General features: G+C 46.7%; 1 protein-coding gene across 1 annotated transcript; it reads right to left on the bottom strand.

The window, feature by feature from the left end:
• Positions 1 to 739: 739 nt before the first annotated feature.
• On the bottom strand, positions 740 to 9,385 carry NANOGNB (NANOG neighbor homeobox). Its single transcript, XM_054443502.1, has 4 exons — positions 9,260 to 9,385; positions 4,334 to 4,663; positions 4,131 to 4,210; positions 740 to 791 (listed from the first exon to the last, which is right to left on the bottom strand). The coding sequence occupies exons 1-4, from the start codon at positions 9,383 to 9,385 to the stop codon at positions 740 to 742; spliced, it is 588 nt and encodes a 195-aa protein (XP_054299477.1).
• Positions 9,386 to 24,120: the final 14,735 nt, after the last annotated feature.

Below are 24,120 nucleotides of genomic sequence, written 5' to 3'. Positions count from 1 at the left end.
CAGGAGTGTAATCACATTTGTAGAGAAAAGTCATGTTTGGAGGGGATGTTTAGAGATATATTGACAAATTGCAGAAGGCACTGAACCCGTTAGCTTCTATAATGGATTTCCCTTTCAGTCTCAAAACATTTCCACAGGTTGGTAACTTCCTCATTGATTTATTTTCTTTTTCTTTTTTTTTTTTTTTTGATACAGAGTTTCGCTCATGTTGCCCAGGCTGGAATGCAATTGTGCGACCTTGACTCACTGCAACCTCCACTTCCCAGGTACAAGCGATTCTCCTGTCTCAGCCTCCCAAGTAGCTCGGATTACAGGCGTACACCACCACGCCTGGCTAATTTTTTTGTATTTAGTAGAGACGGGGTTTCATCATGTTAGTCAGGCTGGTCTCAAACTCCTGACCTCAGGTAATCCACCCGTCTTGGCCTCCCAAAGTGCTGGGATTACAGGCATGCTCCACTGTGCCCGGCCTTGACTCGATTTTTTTTCTTAAATAAAATCAATTAACATCCATTATAAAAACTTTAAATCTACAGTAGGGTAAAAATAAAACATATAAAAACTCCTTTGCATTCCCCTCATTTAGTTCTACTCCACGGAATCAACGACTGTTAATATTTTCTTGTTTATCCTTTCAGAACTCCATTTATTGGTGAGAATGGTGTCATGTAAAATGTCTTAGCCAGTGCGATGGCTCATGCTTGTAATCACAGCATTTCTGGAGGCCAAAATGGGAAGATCACTTGAGGGCAGGAGTTCGAGACCAGCCTTGGCAACACAGAGACCTCCATCTGTTAAAAAAAAAAGAGTTTCGCAACACAGTCTATATATTTATTTATTCTATTTTTTATTTTTTGAGATGGAGTTTCACTCTTGTCACCCAAGCTGGAGTGCAATGGCACGATCTCGGCTCACTGCAACCTCTACCTCCCAGGTCAAGCAATTCTCCTGCCTCAGCCTCCCGAGTAGCTGGGATTATAGGCGCCTGCCACCAAGCCTGGCTTTTTTTTTTTTTTTTTTGTATTTTTAGTAGAGACGGAGTTTCACCATGTTAGTCAGGCTGGTCTCAAACTCCTGACCTCAGGTGATCCACCTGCCTTGGCCTCCCAAAGTGCTGGGATTACAGGCATGAGCCACGCACCAAGCCACAGTCTATATATTTAATATATACATTAAAATATGTTAAATCTGGAAAACAATTTTCATTGAAGGGCAAAGTAATCTTTCTAAAATACATTTTAAAATTTCAAAGTGGTAAGAAAGTTATGGAAGCAGAAATGGTGCAAGAACATTAGAAACACCATCACACCAGCTGGGCATGGTAATGTACACGTGCAATCCCAGCTACTCGGGAGGCTGAGGTGGGAGGATCGCTGTAACCTGGAGTTTGAGACCAGCGTGGGCAGCATGAGACCCCCATCTCTTAAAAACAAAAAAAAACTATCACAGTTGGATTTTAATAGAGGACACTAAGAGTATACAAACACTACATATGAAACAAATTGATAGAGCCTAGACTATGTCTCAAGTTATAACTGAAAATACATAGCTTATGAAACTAAGAGATGAGAGTACAAATTCAGGCACAGACAGTCAGGAACTGTTATTTATTGATGAAATCACGTTATTTCCCAGCAATTCAGCTTCCTCATTTATAATTTAGAGTAATGATTGCTGGGAAATGCAGTCTCATGCATGTAACTCTTTTAATCCCCACTTGGCCTCATAAGAGTAGATCCTGGGCCTGGAATACTTCCTTACCAAGAGGTAAAAGAGCCCGGACGGGTGCAGTGGCTCATGCCTGTAATCCCAGCACTCTGGGAGGCAAGCAGATCACTTGAGGCCAGGAGTTTGAGACCAGTCTGGCCAACACAGTGAAACTTAATGTATACTAAAAATACAAAAATTAGCTGGGTGTGGTGGTACACGTCTGTAGTCCCAGCTACTAGTGAGGCTAATGCACGAGAACTGCTTGAACCTGGGAGGTGGAGGTTGCAGCCAAGATTGGGCCACTGTACTCCAGCCTGGGCAACAGAGCAAGACTCTGTCTTGAATTAAAAAAAAAAAAAAGGCCAGGCGCGGTGGCTCACGCCTGTAATCTCAGCACTCTGGGAGGCCGAGGTGGGCAGACCAAGAGGTCAGGAGATCGAGACCATCCTGGCTAACATGGTGAAACCCCCGTCTCTACTAAAAATACAAACCTTAGCTGGGCATGGTGGCGGGCACCTGTAGTCCCACCTACTCAGGAGGCTGGGACAGAAGAATGGCGTGAACCTGGGAGACAGAGCTTGCAGTGAGCCGAGATCGTGCCACTGTACTCCAGCCTGGGCGACAGAGTGAGACTGTCTCAAAAAAAAAAGAGCCCAAGTGACCTGTACTGGTTTATTGTCTTCTGTGAGACTATCTTTCCCTATGGCAAGCCCAATGCGCCAGAGGGGTACACATAGCCAGTTTCCCTGCACTGGCTGCCAGGAAGCTGATCTTGCTCTGTAAGTAAAGCATTGCTCCACCCATGGCTTGACTGCATTGTTTTGCACAACTCTGATACCGAGGTGCATTGAGCGGAGACATTTGGAGTTCTATTCTTGTTGGTTGGCACAGTGATGATCTTTGCAATCCTCCATGTGGTGGGAGTCATTCCCTCGGTGTTGGTAACCAGTGTTCAGTGTTCTGCTCTCCTGGGACTGATAACTGGGTGCACCATATTTTGCTTAATGATCAAGTGAGGGCAGGCGTGGTGGCTCACACCTGGAATCCCAGCACTTTGGAAAGCCGAGGCGGGCGGACCATCTGAGATTAGGAGTTTGAGACCAGCCTGGCCAACATGGTGAAATCCGGTCTTTACTAAAAATACGAAAATTAGCTGGGCACAGTGGCGCGTGCCTGTAACCCCAGCTACTTGGGAGGCTGACGCAGGAGAATCGCTTGAACCCAGGAGGTAGAGGTTGCAGTGAGCAGAGATCACGCCATTGCACTCCAGCCTGGGTGACAGAGTGAGACTCTGTCTCACAAAACAAACAAAAAACAATGATCAAGTGAGATAATATTTAAGCATTTCTACATAAATATATATAAATAATACATTAAAATTCTATATACAGTCTAGTGCTGTTAAAACTGTTGATATTGGCTGGGTGTGGTGGCTCACGCCTGTAATCCCAGCACTTTGGGAGGCCGAGGCGGGTGGATCATGAGGTTAGGAGATCGAGACCATCCTGGGTAACACAGTGAAACCCCGTCACTACTAAAAATACGAAAATTAGCCGGGCGTGGTGGCGGGCGCCTGTAGTCCCAGCTACTCGCCAGGCTGAGGCAGGAGAATGGCGTGAACCTGGGAGGTGGAGCTTGCAGTGAGCTGAGATGGCGCCATTGCACTCCAGCCTGGGCGACAGAGCAAGACTCCGTCTCAAAAACAAGCAAACAAACAAACAAAAAAACTATTGATACTGTTCCTAATTCCTTCCAAAAATCACATGAGCTTTTGCCACTAACTAGAGAGGAAAGACAATCATCAGATATACTTAGCATCAAAGGAACAAATAGGACAAAATTATCAATTGTGTACTGCAATCAATAAAAAGCTAATGTCTGTATTTGTACATTTGGTAATATGATTACATGTTAGATGGTGGCATGCATATGTGAGTGTGTGCCTGTGTGTGTTTTGAGTAGAGTGAAAAATAGACAGTAAGTGGTTTTTCTGCCACTGGCTGGAACATTAAAAAGTTTATGGGCACCGGGTGTGGTGGCTCACGCCTGTAATCCCAGCACTTTGGGAGGCCCAGGCTGGTGGATCACCTGAGGTTGGGAGTTCGAGATCAGCCTAACCAACATGGAGAAACCCCATCTCTACTAAAAATACAAAATTAGCTGGGCGTGGTGGCACATGCCTGTAATCCCAGCTACTCGGGAAGCTGAGGCGGGAGAATGGCTTGAACCTGGGAGGCAGAGGGTGCAGTGAGCCAAGATGGCACCATTGCACTCCAGCCTGGGTAACAAGAGCGAAACTCCGTCTCAAAAAAAAAAAAAAAGTTTATGGGCATACCCAATAATGATGGAAACACAAACCAACTCCGGAAGTCAATATATTCCTTCTACTTCCTTTTATTTTACAAGAAACACTTTCTTACCTCATATGTTTTTCCTTATGCTTTCTCTTGGACATTTCTTTATTATATTTCTTCCTCGTTTTACAAAACCATTGACTTATCTGCAAAAAATGAGGTGTGGGAGGTGATTAATACAGGAATAAGGATATTGGTCTACATGAGTAATAGTACTATACAAGTGACTTTGTCTATCAATGAAGAAATGTCTATTAATGCTGTCATACCTGTTTATGCGTCATGTCAAATTCAAATGAGAGTGATAGGCTCTCTTGTATAGTGGGGCACCTGTTTAACTTGAACTTTGCCCAGAGAGTGTCCATGAGGGATTTGCTGACTAATCTTTTCTCGGGATACTGTTTCTCATTTTCCCTTTTCCTTTTGTTTTCCTGTTCATCTTGCAGCTCCTTTTCATTTTTTTCTTCTTTTTCTCGTTCTCTCTTTCTGCCTGCTTCTCCTCCTCCTTCTCTCCATTTCTGCTTTCCGTTTTGTTCATCTTCACTGTAATTTCCAGTTGATTGTTCCGGATTTTGATCCCAAGGCATAGCTGGTTGTCTCTGTATAAAAAGATCTGTGGAATAAAATCAAGCTGCAGCTAAATTTGACTTTCAGAGCATAGTCAACAATCTTCCCTGTGAGAATATATTTGATTTTCCTCAGTTAGCAATGTTATATGTTGGTGGAAAACACAGAGCAAAGAAAAAGTGAACTTGAGGCCGGGCACGGTGGCTCATGCCTATAATCCCAGCACTTTCGGAGGCTGAGGCGGGCAGATCACAAGGTCCGGAGATTGAGACCATCTTGGCTAACATGGTGAAACCCCGTCTCTACTAAAAATACAAAAATTAGCCGGGCATGGTGGCACGCGCCTGTAGCCCCAAGCTACTCGGGAGGCTGAGGCAGGAGGATCACTTTAACACGGGAGGCGATGGCTCACGCCTGTAATCCCAGCACTTTGGGAGGCCGAGGCGAGTGGATCACCTGAGGTCAGGAGATCGAGACAAGCCTGGCCAATATGGTGAAACCCCGTCTCTACTAAAAATACAAAAATTAGCTGGGTATGGTGGCATGCACTTGTAGTCCCAGCTACTTGGGAGGCTGAGGCAGGAGAATTGCTTGAACCCAGGAGGCAGAGGTTGCAGTGGGCTGAGGTTGCGCCACTGCACTCCAGCCTGGTGACAGAGTGAGACTGCATCTCAAAAAAAAAAAAAAAAAATTAGCCAGGAGTGGTGGCAGGCACATATAATCCCAGCTACTTGGGAGGCTGAGGCAGGAGAATTGCTTGAACCCGGTGGGTGGAGGTTGCAGTGAGCCGATATCGCGCCATTGCACTCCAGCCTGGGCAACAGAGCCAGACTGTCTCAAAAAAATAAATAAATAAAAATAAGAAGAAATTCATTGCAGGGAATTGGCTTACGCAATCTTGGAACTGTCTTGGCAAGTCCGAAAGGATGGCTGGAACCCTTCAGTGTGAGATCGAGCTGCTCTCCCTAGGCAAAATTTCCCCTTAAAGCCTTAACTGAGTGAATTAGGCTTTCTCAGATTATAATCCCTTTTACTTGAAGACAATTAATACGGATTTTAATTATATCTAAAAATGCCAGTAGCAAGGCCCAGCGTGGTGGCTCATGCCTATAATCCCAGCCCAGCCACTGCACTCCAGCCTGGGCAACAGAGCAAGACTCTGTCTCAAAAGAAAAGAAATATGCCGGCTGGGCGCGGTGGCTCACGCCTGTAATCCCAGCCCTTTGGGAGGCCGAGGCGGGCGGATCACGAGGTCAGGAGATCGAGACCATCCTGGCTAACACGGTGAAACCCCATCTCTACTAAAAATACAAAAAATTAGCAGGGCGTGGCGGCGGCGTCTGTAGTCCCAGCTACTCCTGAGGCTGAGACAGGAGAATGGCAAGAACCCAGGAGGTGGAGCTTGCAGTGAGCTGACATCGTGCCACTGGACTGCAGCCTGGATGACAGAGCGAGACTCCCTCTCAAAAAAAAAAAAAGAAAAGAAATATGCCAGTGGCACCTAGTGTTTGATTGAATAACTGGGGTCTATAGCCTACCCAAGTTGCCACGTTAAAGACCATCACACTGATACTCGAACCAGACAGATATCCCCGCTAAAAAACTATAGATTAATGTCCATTATGAATATGGAGGCAAAAACTTCAACAAAATGCTAACAATCCAAAATCCAGCAACATAGTAAAAAGATTATGCACCATAACCAAGTAGGATTTATTCTAGAAATATGTGATTAGTTCAAAATAGGAAAATGAATGTAATACATCATATGAATAGAATAAACGAAAAAAACATGCAATCATCTCAGTGAGGCAGAAAAAGACTTTCTCTAAAATTTAAAGTTACCATATGACCCAGCAATTGCCCCTTTAAACAAAATGTATTATATCTATACAATAGACTATTATTTAGCCACAAAAGGAAATAAAATACTGATTCATGCTCAACATGGATGAATATTGAAAACAAGCTAAGCGGGAGCCGGGTGTGGTGACTCACACCTGTAATCCCAGCACTTTGGGAGGCCGAGGCAAGAGGATTGCTTGAGCCCAGGAGTTCGAAACCAGCCTGGGCAACATAGTGAGGTTTCTTCCCCGCAAAAAATAAAAAAATGAGGTGAAAGAATCACTTGAGTCCAGGAGGTCGAGGCTGCAGTGAGTCCTGATCATGACACTGCACTCCCACCTGGGTGACAGAGCACGACTCTGCCACACCGGAAAAAAAAAAAAAAAGAGGAAAAAGGAAAGCAAGTTAAGTGAAAGTTGAAATACAAAAAGTCGTATATTGTATGATTCTGTTTATATGAAATGTCCAGCATAGGCAAATCTATAGAGACAGAAAGTAAATTAGTGATTATCAGAGATTAGGGTGGGATAAAATTCGTAGTGTTTGCTAATTGGTATAAATTTTCTTTTAAAAAAATAATTTATTTATTTTTAAGAGACAGCAGTGGGTGAGGTGGGATGGCAGTTAACTGTGCTGTTGTTGGTCTCGAAATCATCAGCTTAAGTGATCTGTCCGCTTTGGCATTCCAAAGTGCTGGGATTACAGGCGTGAGCCACCGCACCAGGCCACAGTTTTCTTTTGTTAGAAAAAAAAAAAATACCCTCTTGTAACCCACATCCTTCTATTGCTACCACTCCTCTTCTCAATTTCTTTTACAGAACGTGATAAAGTGTAAGTAAATTTTAAAGAGTTCTCTGTATGTGTTCTTTGCCTATTGGTGATTTTTCTCCCCTCATTCTCTCTTGAATATTCTCCAATCAGGCTTTCACATCCACTTCCACACATTCCTCTTCAGTCAGACATTAATGACCTCGACATTGCAAAAAAAGTAAAATGGCCACCAGGCACGGTGGTTCCCGCCTGTAATCCCAGCATTTTGGGAAGCCAAAGCGGGCAGATCACCTGAGGCCAGGAGTTTGAGACCAGCTTGGCCAACATGGTGAAACTCTGTCTCTACTAAAAATACAAAAATTAGCTAGGCTTGGTGGCGCACGCCTGTAGTCCCAGCTACTTGAGAGGTTGAGGCAGGAGAATCGCTTGAACCTGGGAGGCAAAGATTGCAGTGAGCTGAGATCGCCCCACTGTGCTCCAGCCTGGGCAACAGAGCAAGACTCAGTCTCAAAACAAACAAACAAACAAACAAACAACAAAACAAAGGCCAGGCATGGAGGGTCACTCCTGTAATCGCAGCACTTTGGGAGGCTGAAGTGGGTGGACCACTTGAGGTCAGGAGTTCAGGACCAGCCTGGCCAACTTGGTGAAACCCTGTCTCTATTAAAAACACAAAAAACTAGTTGGACGTGCTCTTTTGAACCCCAGGAGGGGGAGGTCGCAGTTAGTCGAGACTGTGCCACTACCCTCCAGCCTGGGCAACAGAACAAGACTGTGACTCAAGAAACAAAAGCAAAAACAAAAGAAAAGAAATCAAATGGCCAATTTCCCATCCCCATTTTCTTTTAAGGGTATCGTGGTGGTGAGATAGTGGGTTTGTTTTGTTTTGTTTTGTTTTGTTTGTTTGGTTTGTTTTGTTGAGACGGAGTCTTACTCTGAAGCCCAGACTGGAGTGCAGTGGCTGGATCTCAGCTCACCACAACCTCTGCCTTCTGGGCTCAAAGGATTCTCTTGCCTCAGCCTCCTGAGTAGCTGGGACTACAGGCGTGCCTCACCAAGCCCGGCTAATTGTTGTATTTTTGGTGGAGACGGGGGGTTTCATCATCTTGGCCAGGATGGTCTTCAACTCCTGAGCTCAAGCGATCTGCCCCCCTTGGCCTCCCAAAGTGCTGGGATTTGAGGTGTGAGCCACTGTGACTGGCCTGTCCCCATCTTACTTACTTGAATGATCAGGGGCTTCTGAAGTATCGGGATCTCTCTCCACATTGAAAAAGTTTATTCTCTCACTTCCTGAACACCATTCTTTCCTGGGGCTTCCTCAAAGTCAATGGCTGCTCTTTCAAAGCTTTCTTTGTTGCTCCTCTTTCCCCTACTGCTTTCTGTCCCTGTGCTTTTTCAATCACACTCAAGGTTAAATCCCTTCACCTCTTATCTCCTTTACATGTAGCTCTAATCCGGGTCATCTAATCTCATGGTTTTTAATACTGCCCAAAAGGGAGATTACTTTCAAATTTTTATTTCCAGGCTTGTATGTCAAACTCCCAATTCAATATCTCTGCTTGGATGTCTAATAAGTTATGTGAATTGAACTTAAAATTCCCAAACTCAGTTTATGGCTCCCTTCACTGAAGGCTGACCCACTCTCAGGCCTCTCTATCTTAGTAAAGCCAACTCCATCTGCCCAGTGGTTTGAGTCAAAAACCTTGGTGCTGTCTTTCACTTCTTCCCTTTCTCATAGCTCAACTCAATCTGTCAGAAAATCTTGCTTTTCTTTCTTTAAAATATATCCAGACAACTGCCACTTCTTTTTTTTTTTTTTTTTTTTTTTTTGAGACGTAGTCTTGCTCTGTCGCCCAGGTTGGAGTGCAGTGGCGCGATCTCAGCTCACTGCAAGCTCCGCCTACCAGGTTCATGCCATTCTCCTGCCTCAGCCTCCAGAGTAGCTGGGACTACAGGCGCCCGCCACCACGCCCGGCTAATTTTTTGTATTTTTAGTAGAAACGGGGTTTCACCTTGTTAGCCAAGATGGTCTCGATCTCCTGACCTCGTGATCCGCCTGCCTCGGCCTCCCAAGGTGCTGGGATTACAGGCATGAGCCACCGAGCCGGGCCATAACTGCCACTTTTTACCATCATCATCTCTCAACTGATATCGTTTATCTGATAACTCAATCTGCTTCTGCCTTTGTCCATCCCACCCCAAAATCTACTTCCAACATAGCAGAAAGAGTGATCCTTTAAAAATGTAAATCAGGGCCAGGCATGGTGGCTCACACCTGTAATCCTCAAACTTTGGGAGGCCGAGGCGGGTGGATCACATGGGGTCAGAAGTTTGAGACCAGCCTGGCCAACATGGTGAAACCTCATCTTTACTACAAATACAAAAATTAGCTGGGCGTGGTGGTGAACGCCTGTAATCCCAGCTACTTGGGAGGCTGAGGTAGGATAATCCCTTGAAACCAGGAGGTGGAGCCTGCAGTGAGCCGAGATCATGCCACTGTACTCCAGCCTGGGTGATAGAATGAGATTGCATCTCAAAAAAAAAAGAAAAATCCAGGTGTGGTGGCTCATGCCTGTACTCCCAGTACTTTGAGAGGCTGAGGCGGGTGGATCACCTGTGGTCAGGAGTTTGAGAACAGCCTGGCTAACATGGTGAAACCCTGTCTCTACCTTAAATACAAAAATTAGGTGGGTGTGGTGGCCCGTGCCTGTCATCCCAGCTATTCAGAAGGCTGAGGCAGGAGAATCGCTTGAACCCGGGAGGTGAAGGTTGCAGTAACCTGAGATTGCGCCACTGGACTCCAGCCTGGGTGACAAGAGCAAAACTCCGTCTTAAAAAAAAAGGGCCTGGAGCAGTGGTTCATGCCTGTAATTCAAGCACTTTGGGAGTCTGAGGCGGGCAGATTACCTGAGGTCAGAAGTTCGAGACCAGCCTGACCAACGTGGTGAAACCCCGTCTCTACTAAAAGTACAGAAATTAGCTGGGAGTGGTGGCGTGAATGTGTAGTCCCAGCTCCTTGGGAGGCTGAGGTATGAGAATCACTTGAACCCAGGGGCAGAGGTTGCAGTGAGCTGTGAGCTAACATTATGTCACTACACGCCAGCTTGGGCGACAGTGAGATTCTGTCTCCAAAGAAAAAAGAAAAAAATGTAGGCTGGGCCTGGTGGCTCATGCCTGTAATTCCAGCACTTTGGGAGGCCAAGGCAGGCAGACCACGAGGTCAAGAGATCGAGACCATCCAGGCCAACATGGTGAAACCCCGTCTCTACTAAAAATACAGAAATTAGCTGAGCGTGGTGGCATGCACCTGTAGTCCCAGCTACTAGGGAGGCTGAGGCAGGAGAATCGCTTGAACCTGGAGGCAGAAGTTGCAGTGAGCCAAGATCATGCCACTGCACTCCAGCCTGGCGACAGAACAAGACTCTATCTTAAAAAAAAAGGAAAAAGTATAAATCAGATCATCAGATCATAGCATTCCCTGGCTGGAAATTTGAATGGCTTCCTCCCTCAAAGTAAAAGCTGAGGACCTCAAAAGGGTTTAAAACGTCCTGTGGGATTTGGTCCCTTGCCACCTTTTTTTTTTGAGACGGGGTTTTGCTCATGTTGCCCAAGCTGGAGTGCAATGGCACGATCTCAGCTCACCGTAACCTCCGTCTCCCGGGTTCAAGCAATTCTCCTGCCTCATCCTCCAGAGTAGCTGGGATTATAGGCATGCGCCACCACACTCAGCTAATTTTGTATTTTTAGTAGAGATGGGGTCTCTCCATGTTTGCCAGGCTGGTCTTGAACTCCTGACCTCAGGTGATCCGCCCGCCTCGGCCTCCGAAAGTGTTGGGATTACAGGCGTGAGCCACCGCACCTGGCACCCTTGCCACCTTGCTGACTTCTACCAGTGCTTCCCTTCATTCAACTCTGCCCCATCCCCTAGCTTTTCAGTAAACAAGCCAAACCTGGTCCCAGCTTAAGCCTTTGCATTTGCTATTTGCTCTGCCAAAAACGATCTTCCTCCAAATAAAATCACTTTATCCCTTCCCTTCTTCAGGTTACTCTTGAAAGCTACTCATCCGCAAGGCCTTCATAGAACTCTGTATTCAGAAAGCAAGCACTCTTTCTTCCACACTTGCTGTTCCCATTCTCTGATTAGTTTTTCTCTATATTACTTACACCATCTTCCATACCATCTGTTACTTGTTTTTTCTTCTGTTTGCCTTTCTACAAAGATGAGCTTGTTGGCTGGGCGTGGTGGCTTGTTAGCCAGGCTGGTCTCGAACTCCTGACCTGAGGTGATCTGCCTGCCTTGACCTCCCAAAATGCTGGGATTATAGGCATGGGCCACCTCGTCCGGTCAGGACAACCTTATTTTTACATTTTACATTTCAGTGTTGTTATTCAGTATATATGTGAGCCATGGCCAGAGATGAGGCTTGAGTCAGTATTTAATGAGGCATTTATGGCTTCTGAATTCAAGTCTAAGGGTAAAATAGGAGCTACCAGGGAGTTGTGTTCATCTGTGTTGTGATCAGGTAAACCTTAAATTGGAGACTTGACTAAAGCTGTTTGATACTGGAGACCATACAGGAGGCTGAAGGATTTTCCAAATCAGGCTAAAGATTTTGTATTAAATACTTAAGACCCCAGGCACGGTGGCTCACATCTGTAATCCCAGCACTTTGGGAGGCTGAGGCGGGTGGATCATGAGGTCAGGAGATCAAGACCATCCTGGCTAACACGGTGAAACCCAGTCTCTACTAAAAAATACCAAAAAAAAAAAAAAAAAAAAAAAAAAGCCGAGCGTGGTGGCTCATGCTTGTAATCTCAGCACTTTGGGAGGCCGAGGTGGGCAGATCACAAGGTCAGGAGATCCAGGAGATCGAGACCATTCTGGCTAACACGGTGAAACCCCGTCTCTACTAAAAAATACAAAAAATTAGCCGGGTGTGGTGGAGGGTGCCTGTAGTCCCAGCTACTCGGGAGGCTGAGGCAGGAGAATGGCGTGAACCCGGGAGGCGGAGCTTGCAGTGAGCTGAGATCTCGCCACTGCACTACAGCCTGGGCGGCAAAGCAAGACTCCATCTCCAAAAAAAAAAAAAGCAACAGAGAAATCTGGGCTCGATGTCTCACACCCTCACACCTGTAATCCCAGCACTTTGGGAGGCTGAGGTGGGTGGATCACCTGAGATCAGGAGTTCGAGACCAGCCTGGCTAACATGGTGAAACCCCGTCTCTACTAAAAATACAAAAAAATTAGCTGGGCATGGTGACAGGAGCCTGTAGTCCCAGCTACTAAGGAGGCTGAGGCAGGAGAATGGCGTGAACCCAGGAGGCAGAGCTTGCAATGAGCCTGGATCACGCCACTGTGCCCCAGCCTGGGTGACAGAGCGAGACTCCGTCTCAAAAAAAAAGAAAGAAAGAAAAAAAAAAAAGAAACAGAGAAGGCCGGGCTCGGTGGCTCACGTCTGTAATCCCAGCTACTTGGGAGACTGAGGCAGGAGAATGGCTTGAACCTGGGAGGCAGAGGTTGCAGTGAGCTGAGATCATGCCATTGCACTCCAGCCTGGGCAACAAGAGGGAAGCTCCATTCCCGCCTCCGCCCCCCCAAAAAAGAGAGAGAGAGAGATCCTCCTGTCTCGGCCTCCCAAAGTGCTGGGATTACAGGCATGAGCCACTGTGCCCGGCTGAGAATGGATTTTTAAATACCTAAATAAAAGGTAATTATTTGTTAGTAAGCAAGAGAGACTGGAAAGGCTCTGGGATCTGCTTGAGATTTCCTCTGGGGTCAGGGCAAAGCAAGTCAACAGAACAGGTTAAAGGGACAGTTATCAACAGAGAATAATCTGCTCCTGTTCTAACCCTTCCAAGTCCACCTTATCCAAAAGCAGTTAGGCTCTGATGACTATTTTATTCCCTTGCAGAGGCATCTTATGAAAATAGAGATTTGGCCAGGCGCAGTGGCTCATGCCTGTAATCCCAGCACTTTGGGAGGCCGAGATGGGCGGATCACAAGGTCAGGAGTTCGAGACCATCCTGGCTAACACAGTGAAACCCCGTCTCCACTAAAAATACAAAAAATTAGCTGAGTGTGGTGGTGGGCGCCGGTAGTCCCAGCTACTTGGGAGGCTGAGGCAGGAGAATGGCGTGAACCTGGGAGGCAGAGCTTGCAGTGAGCTGAGGTCGCGCCACTGCAGTCCATACTGGGCAACAGGACAAGACTCTGTCTCAAGAAAAGGAAAATAGAGATTTAACCCTTGGCAGAGAGTATGGAGCAGAGGCTAGAGAAGGCTTAGACTAGTAAGAACTGAAATGGACATTTCAGGCCTATGATGATAGCTACATCACATATTCCCCCATTTTATGTATAAACCAGCTGACACTTTGAGAGGGTAAGTGACATGTCTTAGGTACACAGCTTAGAAAGTGGCACAAACTAAAAAGGAACAAAGTTGTTTGGTTTCAAATCTCAAATGGAAGGACCTGACCCAGAGGTGACTAATCCGGTGAAGAACGTGGTCCTTAGGATCCAGGTAAATAAAATGCACTGAAAATAGAGCAGTTCTGCAGGGTGAAGTAGTTTCATCTGCCTGTGCAGAACCAACCTTACAAACAAATGGAGAAAATGGAGTGTGGCTTTCATTCTTGCGAGTTTGAGTTTTGCCGGGACAGTGATTGAGATTGCAAGGGACCTTAGTTTGTGTGTGTGTGTGATGTGGGGGGTGGGTGTCAGTGTGTTTTCAGGATTTGGATTTTCTAGAAATCAGACCCTGTTGGCCAGGCACAGTGCCTCATGCCTGTAATCCCAGCACTTTGGGAGGCCGAGGTGGGCAGATCATTTGAGGTCAGGAGTTCGAGGCCAGCCTGACAAACATGGTGAAACCCCATCTCTACTAAACCCCATCTCTACTAAAAATACTGGGCATGGTGGCGCACTCCTGTAATCCCAGCTACTCGGGAGTGGGAGGCAGGAGAATCACTTGAACCTGGGAGGTGGAGGTTGCAGTGAGCTGAGATCACACCGTTGCACTCCAGCCTGGGCAATAAGAGCAAAACTCCGTCTCAAAAAAAAAAAATAAATAAAAATAAATAAATATTCTCTAACGCTTAAACTAATCCTATGAGATAGAAATTATTCAAGTCCTCATTTTATAAATGAGGAAGCTGAAGTTTACAAGACCAGTGCTCTAACCCCTGAGCTATGGAACCAACTGCCAAGCTGAAGTTTAGAGCAGGGCAGTAACTTGTAGATCACAGCTTAGTCAAATGGCAGAGCCTGGAGAGGAAGAAAGGCTGTCTGATTACAAATCTCAAAAGTAAGAAAGATGTCATCCAGGGAAATGAGAAGGATTGTCCTGGAGGATTTGAGAATCATGTGTGGTATTTCTGTTCTGATCTACCTAGCTGTTTGAGAATAATAACCATCTATACTTAATAGAAGGTTTTACATTTCCAAAGTGAAAAAGAACAACAGTACAGGTAAGCGATGAAAGAAGGCGCATCTGGGGGCCAGGCGCAGTGGCTCACGTCTGTAATCCCAGCACTTTGGGAGGTCGAGGTGGGCGGAACACCTGAGGTCAGGAGTTCGAGACCAGCCTGGCCAACATGGTGAAACCCTGTCTCTACGAAAAATACAAAAATTAGCCGGGCATCGTGTGTCGTGCCGTGCACTTGTAATCCCAGCTACTAGGAAGGCTGGGCCAGGAGAATTGCTTGAACACGGGACACAGAGGTTGCAGTGAGCCAAGATTGCGCCACTGCACTCCAGTCTGGGCGACAGAGCGAGACTCTGTCTAAAAAAAAGAAAGAAAGAAAGAAGGCACATCTGAATCTTTCCAGCCACAGGGGAAATCCTGCCAAAACGCAGATAAATAAGCCCCCTGAAGTCTCTGTACAACACATTTATTCAAACCTGCTTTGAATAATTTGACAAATCTGCTTAACGATGACCTGATTAAGGGGTAGACACAAAAAGGAGGTGGCACAGTGATTTTCTAGTACATTTTTCTTCTTAGGAAGCTCTTTACAGCTATTCTATTGGAGAGGAACAACCATAGGAATTATTGAAATGGCAAAACCCTATATCCTCTGGAAAGCATTCTACCCGCCTTTCCCCTTCCCCTCCCTCCCAGGGGCTCTCAGAGTTCAGCATGCATAATAATCCCCAGGAAGGCTTGTTGAAATGAGGTTCCTGGGTCCCACCCCAGAATTTCTGATTCAGTAATTTACACGCGGGGCTCAAAAATTTGCATGTCTGTGTAGGGGCGGAGAGGGTGTGATCCCTTTCCTCCTGATAGTAAGAGTCAGGAGGACACTCCAATAACAAAAGGCAGATTAACAAGAGAAAAGCATAACAAATTTATCTAATCAAAGTTTTACTTGACAAAGGAGCCTTCAGAAATGAAGATCGAAAGACTCAGGAAAAAAGTGTCTATTTTTATGCTTAGCTTCTCTGAAGAACGGACAGCTGTGTAGAAATGTGAGTGCACAAAAAGGGAACGACCTAATGGTAATACACTGAGTGGGGAAACCCAGCAAAGCCTGATTTTTTTTTTATTTTTTGAGACGGAGTCTCACTCTTGTCGCCCAGGCTGGAGTGCAGTGGTGCGATCTTGGCTCACTGCAACCTCTGCCTCCTGGTTCAAGCCATTCTCCTGCCTCAGCCTCCCTAGTAGCTGGGATTACAGGCATGCACCACCATGCCTGGCTAATTTTTGTATTTTTAGTAGAGACGGGGTTTCACCATGTTGGCCAAGCTGGTCTCAAACTCCTGACCTTGTGATCCGCCCGCCTCGCCCTCCCAAAGGGCTGGGATTACAGGTGTGAGCCACCGAGCCCGGCTGACAATGTATTTTCACATGTGCTTGAGAAAATGTCCTGGTGTTCCAGATCCTGGCAGTTTCTAAATATGAAATATACATTTCCGGAGATTCATTATGCAGAGAGGCATTCCCAGTTTTTTTGTTTTTTGTTTTTTGTTTTTTGTGACAGAATTTTGCTCTTGTTTCCCAGGCTGGAGTGCAGTGGTGCGGTCTCTGGTCACTGCAACCTCTGCCTCCCGGATTCAAGTGATTCTCCGGTCTCAGCCTCCCAAGTAGCTGGGATTACAGGCGCCCGCCACCACGCTTGCTAATTTTTGTATTTTTAGTAGAGATGGGGTTTCACCATGTTGGTCAGGCTGGTCTCGAACTCCTGACCTCAGGCAATCCGCCTGCCTTGGCTTCCCAAAATGCTGAGATTACAGGTGTGAGCCACCCCGCCCCGCCTCCCAGTATTTTTATATCAAAGAATTTTAAAATATTGTTTTTAATAAAGATGTAAACTTTCCCATACAGAGTAACCTAATGTCTAAAACTAAGCAAAAAAAAAAAAAAAAAAAAAAAAAGAAAGGAAAGAAGGAAGGAAGAGAGAGAGATAGGCTTTCAAAAAATATGCCTGTGCTGGAATTGCGAATTGTTCCTGGATAAAAGTCCTCTGTTGAAAGGCATTCCTTTAGACCCTGAGACTCACCTGCTGGGGCAGCACTGAATCTTCCATTTCTGTCTCAACCAGAAATGGAATGCTCAGGTCAAAACTCCACTCCTAGAGATGTGCCTGCGGCAGTCTCATTTTTAATTCTATGCCTCTCTGATGCCTGTAAAAAGGTATATGGTAATATAAACATTATATCATGTTTACAGCTAAGAAGACTAAAAGGAAAAACAAGATGTTCAGGATGGTTCTTTCTAAGTAATTGAATTGCAGGTGGTTTTTCATTTTTTCTTTTCACTTTTCGTATTATTTACATTCTCCATGGTGAAAATGTAATGTTTCTAAAGTTAAGAGAAAATATTGTTTCATTTTATTTATTTATTTTTGAGATGGAGTCTTGCTCTATTTCCCAGGCTGGAGTGCAGTGACACCATCATACCTCACTACAGCCTCGAACTCCTGGGCTCAAGCAAGTCCCTTGTCCCAGATTCTCCAGTAGCTGGGACTGCAGGTGCATGCCATCTCACCTGTTTTTTGTTTTTTGTTTTTTGTTTTTTTTTAGGTGGAGTTTTGCTCTTGTTGCCCCGGCTGGAGTGCAATGGTGCGATTTCGGCTCACTGTAACCTCTGCCTCCTGGGTTCAAGTGATTCTCCTGCCTCAGTCACCTGAGTAGCTGGGATTACAGACATGCGCCACCACACCCGGCTAATTTTTGTATTTTTAGTAGAGATGGGGTTTCGCCATGTTGGTCAGGTTGGCCTTGAACTCCTGACCTCAGGTGATCCACCCACCTTGGCCTCCCAAAGTGCTTGGATTACAGGCGTGAACCACCACGCCTGGCCTCGCCTTGCTGTTTTTAAAAGATTTTTTGTACAGATGGGGCTCTCACTTTGGTGCCCAGGCTGATCTTGAACTCCTGGCCTCAAGCGACCCTCTCATCTCAGCCTCCCAAAGTGCTGAGTTTATAGGGATGAACCACCACTTTTAATTTGAAAGCTCATACTCCAGCTCAAACTGCTGACCTCAGGTGATCCGCCTGCCTCAGCCTCCCAAAGTGCTGGGATTACAGGCGTGAGCCACCGTGCCTGGCCAATCTTCTTTTTTTTCAGAGACAATTTCCTTTTTTTTTTTTTTTTTTTTGGATATGGAGTCTCACTGTTGCCTAGGCTGGAGTGCAGTGGCATGATCTCGGCTCACTGCAACCTCCACCTCCCAGATTCAAGCGATTCTGCTGCCTTAGCCTCCCTGAGCAGCTGAGTCTCCAGGCACGCACCACCATACCTGGCTAATTTTTGTATTTTTAGTAGAAACAAGGTTTCACCATGTTGGCTAGGCTGGTCTCAAACTCCTGACCGCAGGTGATCTGCCTGCCTCTGCCTCCCAAAGTGCTGAAATTACAGGTGTGAACCACTGCGACCAACCGACAACTTCCTTTTGCTTTTGCTTTGGCAGACGAAGTTAAAGCAGATTTACCTTGATTCAATCAGGCATTGAGTTTGTTCAAAACTAATTTCAAAATTTTAGGCCAGGCTCAGCGGCTAATGCCTGTAATCCCAGCACTTTGGAAGGCTGAGGCGGGTCGATCCCTAGAGTCCAGGAGTTTGAGACCAGTCTGGGCAACATAGCAAAATTCTGTCTCTACTAAAAATACAAAAATTAGCTGGGCAGTGGCTCATGCCTGTAATCCCAGCTACTTGGGAGGCTGAGGCACGAGAATTGCTTGAACCTGGGAGGTGGAGGCTGCAATCAGTTAAAATGCACCACTGCACTCCAGCCTGGGTGACAGAGCCAGACAAGACTTAATCTCAAAAAAAAAAAAAAAAAAAAAATAGCCGGGTGTGGTGGCTCACGCCTGTAATCCCAGCACTTTGGGAGGCCAAGGCCAGCAGATCACCTGAAGTCAGGAGTTTGAGACCAGCCTGGCCAATGTGGTAAAACCTCGTCTCTACTAAAAATACAAAAATTGGCCAGGAGTGGTGGCGCGCACCTATAGTCCCAGCTACTCAGAAGGCTGATGGAGGAGAATCGCTTGAACCTGGGAGGCAGAGGTTTCAATGAGCTGAGATCAGGTCACTGCACTCTAACCTGGGCAACAGAGGAAGACTCTGTCCTAAAAAAATAAAAAAATAAAAATATAACAAACTGGATTTCATTCTTTATGAATTAATAGTCTGTTCTTGGGCCAGGCACAGTGCCGCATATCTGTAATCTCAGCACTTGGGGAGGACAAGGTGGGCGGATCGCTTGAACCCAGGAGTTCGAAGCCACCTTGGGCAACCTGGCGAAACCCTGTCTCTACCAAAAATGCAAAACTTAACTGGGCATGGTGGTGTGTGCCTGCAGTGCCAGCTACTTGGGAGGTTTAGGTGGGAGGATGGCTTGAGCCCAGGAGGTGGAGGTTGCAGTGAGCCAAGCTTGGGCCACTGCACTACAGACTGGGCAATAGAATGAGACCCTGCCTCCAAAAAAAAAAGTCCATTCTCAGCTCTTCATTATTCATAAAGGAGTGCTTGTCTAAAGTTTTATTATTTAGTTACCAGCCTCCCAGTTGTCATCATCTGCACAGACACTCAGTCCTTCAGTCACTGCTGAAGAGCCAGCTGATGCCATGTCCAGCTTTCTCTCTCTAGGGTCTTGGCTCCTGAAATTCCTTGTTCTGTGGAAGCCTCTCTGATGCTTTCTAATAGTTTTTTTTGTATTGATCCAACTTTCCTGGTTGGTCTCAGCAAACAATTGGTCTGCCACAAGCTATTTAAGCCACAATCCAAACCGGAAGTTTCTGCTTCTCATTTTTGAGGTTGGCTTTCATTTCCTCATTGATTTAAAAATTCTAAAAAATATATGCTGTCCATGAGCCCTGGTGCCTCTTTTTAGGGAAAGCCAAAATTTAGTAGTAGCATTTTAAAAATCAATCAGATTTTAAAAATGAAATAGATGCTAAAAGTGATAAAGAACTGCCAGGCACGGTGGCTCACGCCTGTAATCTTCCGGGTTCACTCCATTCTCCTGCCTCAGCCTCCCGAGTAGCTGGGACTACAGGCGCCTGCCACCACGCCCGGCTGATTTTTTGTATTTTTAGTAGAGACGGGGTTTCACCGTGTTAGCCAGGATGGTCTCGATCTCCTGACCTCGTGATCCGCCCGCCTCAGCCTCCCAGAGTGCTGGGATTACAGGCATGAGCCACCGCACCCGGCCCCCTTGGCTTTCTTGACACTTGGTGTTATGGTCTGAATGTTTGTGTCTCCCCAAAATTCATATGTTGAAATCCTAACCTCCAAGGTGATAGTATTGGAGGTGGGGCCTTTGGAAGGTGATTAGGTCATGAGGGTTCAACCAAATGAGTGAAATGAGTGCCCTTATAATAAAAGACCCCAGAAAGCTGGCTCATCCCTTCCACCATGTGAGGACACAGCAAGAAGGAGCCATATATAAACCAGAAAGTGGGCCTTCGCCAGACACCAAATCTGCCAGTGCCTTGATCTTGAACTTTCCAGGCTCCAAAACTGTGAGAAATAAATTGCAGCTGCTATTGGCCACCCAGTTTATAGTATTTTCTTATAATAGCCTGAATGGGCCGGGCGTGGTGGCTCACGCCTGTAATCCCAGCACTGTGGGAGGCCAAGGTGGGTGGATCACCTGAGGTCAGGAGTTCGAGACCAAGCCTGGCCAACATGGTGAAACCTCATCTCTACTAAAGATACAAAAATTAGCTGGGCATGGAGGCATGCGCCTGTAGTCCCAGCTACTGGGGAGGCTGAGGCAGGAGAATCACTTGAACCTGGTAGGTGGAGGTTGCAGTGAGCCAAGATTGTGCCACTGCACTTCAGCCTGGGCGACAGAACGAGACTCCATCTCAGAAAAAAAAAAAAATAATAGCCTGAATGGACTAAGACACTCACTTTTCCTCCTATTTCTCTGGATATTCTTCTTTGTCTCTTTTGCCACTTCATCCTCTGCAAACAATACATTGAAAGTTGGACTTTTTTTTAAATTTTTTGAGACGGAGTCTTCCTCTGTCGACTCCGTCTCAAAAAATAAATAAATAAATAAAATATAATCTGATCCTTTCACCACATTGCTTTAGTGCCTTTAATGGCTCTTTCTGCTATTGGATAAGTTAAACTCTAACTTCACCCTGCGTGGTCTGACCACTGACTTCCTCTTACACAAGCCCAATACCTCCACCTAGCTAGCTATAAAATAGAACCTTAAACCCTAAGGACTGCTTTTCTCATTGGTTTCTTTCTTTCTTTTGAGACAGAGTCTCCCTCTGTCACCCAGGCTGGAGTGCAGTGGCGCAATTGAGAGGTGACAGCGTGCTGGCAGTCCTCACAGCCGACGCTCGCCCCTCCTCTGCCTGGACTCCCACTTTGGCGGCACTTGAGGAGCACTTCAGCCCACCGCTGCACTGTGGGAGCCCTTTTCTGGGTTGGCCAAGGCCGGAGCCGGCTCCCTCAGCTTGCAGGGAGGTGTGGAGGGAGAGGCGCGAGCTGGAACCGGGGCTGCCTGCGGTGCCTGCGGGTCAGCTGGAGTGCCGGGTGGGCGTGGGCTTGGCGGGCCCCACACTCAGAGCAGCCGGCAGGCCCTGCCGACCCCGGGCATTGAGGGACTTAGCACCCCGGCCAGCGGCTGCGGAGGGTGTACTAGGTCCCCCAGCAGTGCCAGCCCACCGGCGCTGCGCTTGATTTCTCACCAGGCCTTAGCTGCCTTCTCGCGGGGCAAGGCTCGGGACCTGCAGCCTGCCATGCCTGAGCCTCCCAACCCCTCCATGGGCTCCTGTGCGGTCTGAGCCTCCCGGATGAGCACCGCCCCCTGCTCCACGGCGCCTAGTTCCATCGACCACCCAAGGGCTGAGGAGTGCGGGCGCACGGCGCGGGACTGGCAGGTAGCTCCACCTGCAGCCCCGGTGCAGTGATCCACTGGGTGAAGCCAGCTGGGCTCCTGAGTCTGGTGGGCCGTGGAGAACCTTTATGTCTAGCTCAGGGATTGTAAATAGACCAATCGGCACTCTGTATCTAACTCAAGGTTTGTAAACACACCAATCAGCACCCTGTGTCTAGCTCAGGGTTTGTGAATGCACCAATGGACACTCTGTATCTAGCTGCTCTGGTGGGGCCTTGGAGAACCCTTGTGTGGATACTCTGTATTTAACTGATCTGATGGGGATGTGGAGAACCTTTATGTCTAGCTCAAGGTTTGTAAACACACCAATCAGTGCCCTGTCAAAACAGACCACTGGGCTCTACCAATCAGCAGGACGTGGGTGGGACCAGATAAGAGAATAAAAGCAGGCTGCCGGGACAGCAGTGGTAACCCGCTCGGGTCTTCTTCCATACTGTGAAGCTTTGTTTTTCGCTTTTTGCAATAAATCTTGTTAGTGCTCACTCGTGTCCACGCTGCTTTTATGAGCTGTGACACTAACCGCGAAAGTCTGTAGCTTCACTCCTGAAGCCAGTGAGACCACAAGCCCACTGGGAGGAACGAACAACTCCAGACGTGCCACCTTAAGAGCTCTAACACTCACTGCGAGGGTACGCGGCCTCATTCTTGAAGTCAGTGAGACCAAGAACCCACCAATTCCGGACACACAATCTCAGCTCATTGCAACTTTTGCCTTCTGGGTTCAAGTGATTCTCCTGCTTCAGCCTTCTCAGTAGCTGGGATTACAGGCTTGTAGCCACCACACTAAGCTAATTTTTGTATTTTTAGTAGAGATGGGGTTTCACCATGTTGGGCAGCCTGGTCTTAAACTCCTGACCTCAGGTGATCCACCTGCCTCAGCCTTCAAAAGTGCCGGGATTACAGGTGTGAGCCACTGTGCCCGGCCTCTCATTGGTTTCTTTGCTTGATAATATGTTGCAATTATAACAGTATTCACATAGGAATCTTTTTCTGAAGGCATAAATACTAACATTTGGGAGGTTTCTTTTCCTTTTCCTTTTTGGTTTTTATTTTATCTTAGAGATAGGGTCTCACTCTGTCACTCAGGCTGGAGCACAGTGGCTTGATTGTAGCTCACTGCAGCCCTGACCTCCCAGGCTCAGGTGATCCTCCCAGTTGGGACTACAGGTGTGTGCTACCATGCCTGGCTAACTTTTGTATTTTTTTTTTTGTAGAGAGAAGGTCTCTCACTATGTTGCCCAGGCCTCAAGTAATCCTCCTGCCTTTGCCCCCCAAAGTGCTGGGATTACAGGCGTGAGGCACTCTGCCCAGCCAATGATAAGTTTTAAGTGGAAAAGAGTGGTTGTCTTTTAATGTTATAATTGGAATGATTTGGTAATTTCCTGGCACTCAGGTTTTTAAAAGCATGTACACAATAGGGCTTGTTTTCTTACTACTATTGGAATCCTCCTGCCACAATGTACATAAATCCAGGCTAATCCACTAGAGGATGACCAAAGAGAGACGTGAATCAGCCAGCCCCAGCCAGCCCACCAGCTTATTGCAGAGTGAGCTCAGCTGAGATGGAACCAATCCTATCCAAACCAGAATCACCCAGTGGCGTTCAGCCCAAATTGCTGACTCTCGGGAACTATGAACTAATTGAATAGCTGTGTATTTTAAGTTTTAAGTTAATTCATTATACAGCAAAACCTAACTGATGCCATGTCCTGATTCCAAACATTGGGTACTCATGTTAAAAGAGCATCACCGGCCGGGTATGCTGGTTTACATCTGTAATCCCAGCAGTTTGGGAGACCAAGGCAGGAGGATCACCTGAGCCCAGGTGTTCGAGATCAGTCTGGGAAATAACATAGCGAGACCCTGTCTCTACAAAAAATTTAAAAGATATCCAGGTGTAATGACGTGTACCTATAGTCCCAGTTACTCGGGAGGCTGAGGTGGGAGGATCACTTGATCCCAGGAGGTCAAGGCTACAGTGAGTGAAGGTCGTGACACTGCACTTCAGCCTGGGCAACAGACTGATACCCTGTCTCAAAAACAAAACAAAACAAAATGGCCGGGCATGGTGGCTCACACCTGTAATCCCAGAACTTTGGGTGGCTGAGGTGGGCGGATCACCTGAGGTTGGGAGTTGAAGACCAGTCTGACCAACATGGAGAAACCCCATCTCTACTAAAAATACAAAATTAGACAGTCGTGGTGGCACATGCCTGTAGTCCCAGCTACTCGGGATGCTGAGGCAGGAGAATTGCTTGAACCCGGGAGAGGTGGAGGTTGCAGTGAGCCAAGATTTAGCCACTGCACTCACTCCAGCCTAGGTGACCAGAGCGAGACTCCATCTCAAAAAAAAAAAAAAAAAGTATTTCTGTTTCCCACTCAGCCAGTTTCCATCTCAGCTGGGCCAGCTGCACTCCACCTGGTCCTCAAGCTAATAGATTTCACTTCCCTAAAGGCCCACAGAATCTTTTTTTTTCTTTCTTTTTTTTTTTTTTCGTTAAGACAGAGTCTC

This window comes from Pongo pygmaeus, chromosome 10 (genome assembly GCF_028885625.2).
Source record: "Pongo pygmaeus isolate AG05252 chromosome 10, NHGRI_mPonPyg2-v2.0_pri, whole genome shotgun sequence".
Taxonomy (NCBI): Eukaryota; Metazoa; Chordata; class Mammalia; order Primates; family Hominidae; genus Pongo; species Pongo pygmaeus.
This window is presented reverse-complemented; position numbering and strand designations above follow the sequence as displayed.